General features: G+C 42.6%; 1 protein-coding gene across 1 annotated transcript in view; it reads left to right on the top strand.

The window, feature by feature from the left end:
* The first annotated feature begins 843 nt into the window (after positions 1-843).
* The window catches only part of LOC115428153 (voltage-dependent T-type calcium channel subunit alpha-1I-like), an 84066-nt gene continuing 77486 nt past the window's right edge, over positions 844-7423 (top strand). The window contains exon 1 of the mRNA XM_030147004.1: positions 844-983. Within this exon, the coding sequence (XP_030002864.1) occupies positions 844-983 (140 nt within the window). The remainder of the gene's footprint in view (positions 984-7423) is intronic.

The raw sequence follows: 7423 nt of genomic DNA, 5'->3' as shown, positions 1-7423 counted from the left end.
AACATTTTCAGAATGTAATCGTACTTTTTTCACACTAAAACATCTTGGAAAGTTTGGAGTTGACCTTATGTAGATGTTCTTCTGTTCTTCTTTGACTGGTCCGGTCCACCTCAGATCCTGAACTGTAATGAGTCTGACACTCCTGCTTTAGGTGACTGTCTGGTTTTAAGTGTCGGCAGGTATTTGGACTAGAAATAAGAGAAATACACGTGGTCAGATTTTGCTTTTTGTAGTGGGACTGTTTTGTTTTTTTTTAATCTTCATGTGTGCGGTCTGGAACAGATAAAAAACCTCCTCATAGTACTCTGCTGAATTAATAAAATATATGAATAAAACCCAGCTCAGCTCCACAGATTGGGTCCCAGTTCATATTCACATGAGGCCAGTGGTTGGAGTGTGGAGCCCAGCCTTCATTCATTCCAATCTGAAAGTCATTACTCAGAAAATCTTGCGTTATAGAATGTGTGATTGGCTTATGGATTGGATTATTGCAGCTCTACTGGACTGATCTGCTTTCAAAAAAAAAAAAAGTCACTTAAACAGCTGAATACTTTTTTCTGCAGCAGCTGCAGGAGTGCTGATGTCTGCGGGTACTTTCCATGAACTATGCCTGGGGGGGGCAGTGGGTCTAGTATTCCATGATAGATGTGTGATGTCACAGGTGGGTGGAGGCAGGGGGAGGGTTCCCACGTGTTCCCTCTGAAGGAGGCGGGCTCTAGGTGCTGCTTTTCCTCGGCGTCGGCGCTCAGACATGGACGTGGGTGGGTTCAAAGGCGGGGCTTCAGGGGGGCTGGGGGGGGCAGCGGTCCGCCGGCCCGGTACTGACATGTTGAGTGGGTTACCATGGAGACGGAGCTGACAGCTTCTCCCTCGGTGGGACGCTCCTGTCTCACAAACGGACATGAGGCGTGGACGGCCAGAAAACGTGTTGATGAAGACGTGTTGGAGTGGACAGGGTTTGACAGCCGGGAGGGAGGGAACACGTCTGCTTCTGCTTCTGCTTCTGCTGCAGAACTACTGTCTACGTTTGATGGATTTATTTATTTCTTCTATGAAACAGACAGAGGGGAAACAGTTCAAACCAGATGTGGACCAATGTTATGAAGCAGGTTTGGAAGAACTTTGGGTCTAGTTTTTATTTTGAAGCTTTGTTTTTATCAACAGAAGCTTTAACAGGACGGTACAGAAGCATATTGGATTCACACAAAACTTTAAATTCAGCTCTGTTTTTCCAAATTAACGAGATACTGTTTTCTAAAAAAATTTAAATTTGGCTCTGTTTCTCCGAATTAATGAGATAATTATCTCGTTTAAACAGAGCCAAATTTTTATTTCTTCATAAAACAGAATAAAATAAGTTTTGAAAAAAATTGCCTCTGTTTTTCTGAATTAACGAGATACTGTTTTCTGAAAAAATAAAAATTTGGCCCTGTTTTTACGGGATAATTATCTTGTTAATTCAGAAAAAAAAGTCAAATTTCCATTTTTTCAGAAAACAGTATCTCGTTAATTCAGACTTTCTCACAATATTTATTATCACAAGATGACACGAGAAGTCATTCCATAAACATGGCAACAAACATAAATATGGTGTTGATTTACAGATAGATTCATGATTATTATATATTACCCCCTATCCCGTACTAAATTAAAAGTGAGAAAACCGGAGAAAACACCGATGTACAGATCTGCTTTTATGTCAGTTATTTGAGTATAGTTTGAATTTATTATAATTTTAATTTTCTATACCTAATATTTGGATCCAATATTCACTTTTAAAGTCTGTGAAAAGGTTTAACATCTGTGTGTTATTTATGCAATAAATTAGATACATTTTTCAAATCTGATTTTTTATTTTTTGTGTTTTCTGTCCAAAAAAAAACCAACTTAAACTTAAACTGCTTGGTTCTGTTCCCTACACATGCTCTGACATGTGCAGGGTTTATCTGGGAACACACTGCTGCTGCCCCAGACTGTCTGCTCCTCCACTCCAGGGTTGGATTCTGGATTGGGTCCTATCTGCCCCTCCTCCTCCTCCTCCTCCTCCCCCCCTTCTTCCTCTTCCTCTTCCTCCTCCTCCTCTTCCTCTTCTTCCGATTCCCCTTCCTCCTCCTCCTTTTCTTGCTCCTCTTCCTCCTCCTCCTCTTCTTCCTCCTCTTCCTCTTCCTCTTCTTCAGCCTCCCCTTCCTCCTCCTCCTTTTCTTGCTCCTCCTCCTCCTCCTCTTCTTCCTCCTCCTCTTCCTCCTCCTCCTTTTCTTCCTCCTCCTCTTCCTCCTCTTCCTCTTCCTCCTCTTCCTCCTTTTCTCCTCCTCTTCCTCCTCCTCCTCCTCTTCCTCCTCCTCTTCCACCTCCTCCTCCTCCTCTTCCTCCTCCTCCTCTTCTTCCTCCTCCTCTTCCACCTCCTCCTCTTCCTCCTCCTCTTCTTCCTCCTCCTCTTCCACCTCCTCCTCTTCCTCCTCCTCCTCCTCTTCTTCCTCCTCTTCCTCCTCCTCCTCCTCCTCCTCCTCTTCCTCTTCCTCCTCTTCCTCCTCCTCTTCCATCTCCTCCTTTTCCTCCTCCTCCTCTTCTTCCTCCTCCTCCTCTTCCTCCTCCTCCTCTTCTTCCTCCTCCTCTTCCACCTCCTCCTCTTCCTCCTCCTCCTCTTCCTCCTCCTCCTCTTCTTCCTCCTCCTCTTCCTCCTCCTCCTCTTCCTCTTCCTTCTCCTCCTCCTCTTCCTCCTCCTCTTCCACCTCCTCCTCTTCCTCCTCCTCCTCTTCTTCCTCCTCCTCCTCTTCCTCTTCCTCCTCTTCCTCCTTCTCCTCCTCCTCTTCCTCCTCCTCCTCTTCCTCCTTCTCCTCCTCCTCTTCCTCCTCCTCCTCTTCTTCCTCCTCCTCTTCCACCTCCTCCTCCTCTTCCTCCTCCTCCTCCTCCTCTCCTCTTCTTCCTCCTCCTCTTCCACCTCCTCCTCCTCCTCCTCCTCCTCCTCCTCTTCCTCCTCCTCCTCTTCCTCCTTCTCCTCCTCCTCTTCCTCCTCCTCCTCTTCTTCCTCCTCCTCTTCCACCTCCTCCTCTTCCTCCTCCTCCTCCTCTTCTTCCTCCTCCTCTTCCACCCTCCTCCTCTTCCTCCTCCTCCTCTTCCTCCTCTTCCTCCTTCTCCTCCTCCTCTTCCTCCTCCTCTTCCACCTCCTCTTCCTTCTCCTCCTCCTCTTCCTCCTCCTCTTCCTCCTCTTCTTCTCCTTCTTCTCTGTTTGAGATCTTTGCTGTCACATTTGACAGTGGACTGTGACGCAGACAGGGAGTCCACACACCCAGGAGGAAATCCCAACAGTTTTTTCTGTGTGTTTGTGTGGGATCCACTGGATCTGTGGAGGACTGGGTGAATGACAGACCTGAACCTGAACCCGAACCCGAACCCGAACCTGAACCTGAACATAAACCTAAACCTGAACCTGAACCTGAACCCTGAACCTGAACCCTGAACCTGAACCTGAACCTGAACATAAACCTAAACCTAAACCTGAACCTGAACCTGAACCTGAACCTGAACCCTGAACCTAAACCTAAACCTAAACCTAAACCTAAACCTGAACCTGAACCCGAACCCGAACCTAAACCTAAACTTGAACCTGAACCTGAACCTGAACCCGAACCTTTATGGGGTCTTCATGTCAGGTCTGGAAGGAAGGATGTGCAGCAACATGGGGATTCCCTCTGTGCATTTATGGATTATTGCATGTATAGAAAATATAGATGGAAATGTTGGTGTGATGCTAGTGACAGCAGTTCCGATTTGGTTCTATCTATCTATCTATCTATCTATCTATCTATCTATCTATCTATCTATCTATCTATCTATCTATCTATCTATCTATCTATCTATCTATCTATCTATCTATCTATCTATCTATCTATCTAATAGATGACACATACAGGTAATATAGGAAGGATATATACAGGTGATATAGTATATATACAGCTAATATAGTATATATACAGGTAATATAGCATATATACAGCTAATATAGGATATATACAGGTGATATAGGATATATACAAGATAAGATTCAGAACCAAGGTGCCTGTGTTCTGATTGGTGCACTGAGGTCAGGTGAGTATTAATGAAACTCAGTGTCTAATGTTCAGTATCCCAGAATACCAGTTAATCAGGTTAATTCACAGCTACTCGCAGCATTTCTCCCAAATTCCAGATGTTTTTCATTTCCATGAGGAGCCAAACCGTTCAGACTGTTCAAATATTATGGGATGTTCCTGTATCAGCTGGTGGCCCACTTAAACACCAGAGCTTTAGAGCATTTCTTTGCTGAGATCAGGGGCGAATAATAGAAAATGAAGTGTTCTGTCATGTTTGACAGTGTGAGGCCAACACACAGGACTAATACTAACTCAGACTGTTCCCAAAGCCTGTTTTTGTGGAATAGCCTTTGTTTTCAGCCTCCCCGTCAGGCTTTCACCTTACTGTTTTCTGTCTTCCCTGGAGCAGCGGTGTGAACAGCTCAGCTTTGTTTTCGGCTTCTGAACATCCGTCTTCTTCTTAATCATGTTCCAGTGGGGTTCAGATGGGAACAGTCGGAGTGGTCGTTTTTTGTTTTTTTTGTTTTTTTTCCGGAGCTGTAGTTCGTCTTATGATGTGCGCTCACAAATAGAATGATGTTTTCAAAAGTAACATCTCTGACTTACGAGCAGCCGTTTCTTCTCTAAACTGAGATAAGCTGTTTGGGATCGAACACGTTTACCTCGCATTCTGCAGACTCTACCTTTTCTTTTCTTTTTTTTTTTTCTTACGGAGGCATTGGCACATCCTATTTTACTGGACAGACAATTTATTCTTCGCCAGAAACTACAATTCATTTTAATGGTCAGCCTTTGGCCCGTTAAACGTTGTGTTACACCTATAAGTCTCACTTCTTACAGCGGTTACAGCCAGCGCCGCCGATGGCACGGACAAATGAGATAGCTTAATAAAACGTCTGAGGGCTGTAAAACTGAGCACTAGTACTTTGTGGTTTAATTTGCAGATTCTCATTTGGTGTTAGTGGAGGGTAACATCTGTAGGAGGAGGCTGCAGGAACACAGATGGAACAGGAATGGAAAATATCTCATGTGCAGCACAGTCTTCTCCCCTCAGTCCCATTGATTTCAATCAAATTTGACCTTTAGCCTTTAAATCATCACCATCATATTTGACAAAAGCCCTTTGGCCTCTAGGCTACAATAGAATAGAACAGAATAGAATAGAATAGAATAGAATAGAACAGAATAGAATAGAATAGAACAGAATAGAATAGAATAGAATAGAATAGAATAGAACAGAATAGAATAGAATAGAATAGAACAGAATAGAATAGAATAGAATAGAATAGAATAGAACAGACTAGACTAGACTAGACTTTGACTAGACTAGACTAGAATAGACTAGAACAGAACAGACTAGACTAGACTACACTAGACTTTGACTAGACTAGACTACACTAGACTAGACTAGAACAGAACAGACTAGACTAGACTTTGACTAGACTAGACTTTGACTAGACTAGACTAGAACAGAACAGACTAGACTAGAACAGAACAGACTAGACTACACTAGACTAGACTTTGACTAGACTAGCCTAGACTAGACTAGAACAGAACAGACTAGACTAGACTTTGACTAGACTAGACTTTGACTAGACTAGACTAGACTTTGACTAGACTAGACTAGACTAGAACAGAACAGACGAGACCAGAACAGAACAGACTAGACTAGACTTTGACTAGACTAGACTAGACTAGACTACACTAGAACAGAACAGACTAGACTAGACTAGAACAGAACAGAACAGACGAGACCAGAACAGACCAGAACAGAACAGACTAGACTAGACTTTGACTAGACTAGACTAGACTTTGACTAGACTAGACTAGACTAGACCAGAACAGACTAGACTAGACTAGACTAGACTAGACTAGACTAGAACAGACAAGACTAGACTAGACTAGACTAGAACAGACTAGACTAGACTAGAACAGAACAGAACAGACTAGACTAGACTAGACTTTGACTAGACTAGACTTTGACTAGACTAGAACAGAACAGACTAGACTAGACTAGACTAGAACAGAACAGAACAGACTAGACTAGACTAGACTAGACTAGAACAGACTAGACTAGACTAGACTAGACTAGACTAGACTAGACTAGACCAGACTAGACTAGACTAGACTAGACTAGACTAGACTAGAACAGACTAGACTAGACTAGACTAGACTAGACTAGACTAGAACAGACTAGACTAGACTAGACTAGACTAGACTAGACTAGACTAGACTAGACCAGACCAGACTAGACTAGACTAGACTAGACTAGACTAGACTAGAACAGACAAGACTAGACTAGACTAGACTAGAACAGACTAGACTAGACTAGACTAGACTAGAACAGAACAGACTAGACTAGAACAGACTAGACTAGACTAGACTAGAACAGAACAGACTAGACTAGACTAGAACAGAACAGACTAGACTAGAACAGAACAGACTAGACTAGACTAGAACAGAACAGACTAGACTAGACTAGAACAGAACAGACTAGACTAGACTAGAACAGAACAGACTAGACTAGACTAGACTAGACTAGAACAGAACAGACTAGACTAGACTAGACTAGACTAGACTAGACTAGAACAGAACAGACTAGACTAGACTAGACTAGACTAGACTAGAACAGACTAGACTAGACTAGACTAGACTAGAACAGAACAGACTAGACTAGACTAGAACAGACTAGACTAGACTAGACTAGAACAGAACAGACTAGACTAGACTAGAACAGAACAGACTAGACTAGAACAGAACAGACTAGACTAGACTAGAACAGAACAGACTAGACTAGACTAGAACAGAACAGACTAGACTAGAACAGAACAGACTAGACTAGACTAGACTAGACTAGAACAGAACAGACTAGACTAGACTAGACTAGACTAGACTAGACTAGACTAGAACAGAACAGACTAGACTAGACTAGACTAGACTAGACTAGAACAGAACAGACTAGACTAGACTAGACTAGACTAGACTAGACTAGAACAGAACAGAATATCTTTATTGTCATTGGAACAAATCCTTCAGTTCTACTTCCTTCCGCTCCTTTTCAAATATGCAAATGAAGTCATCCGTTGTTTTCCTGTATATGTATAAGTTTTTGTTTTGTTTGTTTCTTTTCTTTTAATCCGTTTCATTTCTATCAGGGCTGTCAGACTCATGTCAGTTCAGTTCCACATTCAGCCTAATCTGATCTAAAGTGGGCCGGACCAGTGAAATAATATAAATAATAGGATCAGAACTGATAAATAATGTCAACTCCAGTTTTCTCTGTGTTTTTGAGTGGAGGAAAGTCAATTCAGTAATGAAAATGTTACATCTACAAACTGTACTTGAACAAAATA

The sequence above is a fragment of the Sphaeramia orbicularis genome, chromosome 1 (genome assembly GCF_902148855.1).
Source record: "Sphaeramia orbicularis chromosome 1, fSphaOr1.1, whole genome shotgun sequence".
In the NCBI taxonomy this organism is placed as follows: Eukaryota; Metazoa; Chordata; class Actinopteri; order Kurtiformes; family Apogonidae; genus Sphaeramia; species Sphaeramia orbicularis.
The sequence above is the reverse complement of the archived record's forward strand: the minus strand, read 5'-3'. Positions and strand labels throughout refer to the sequence as shown.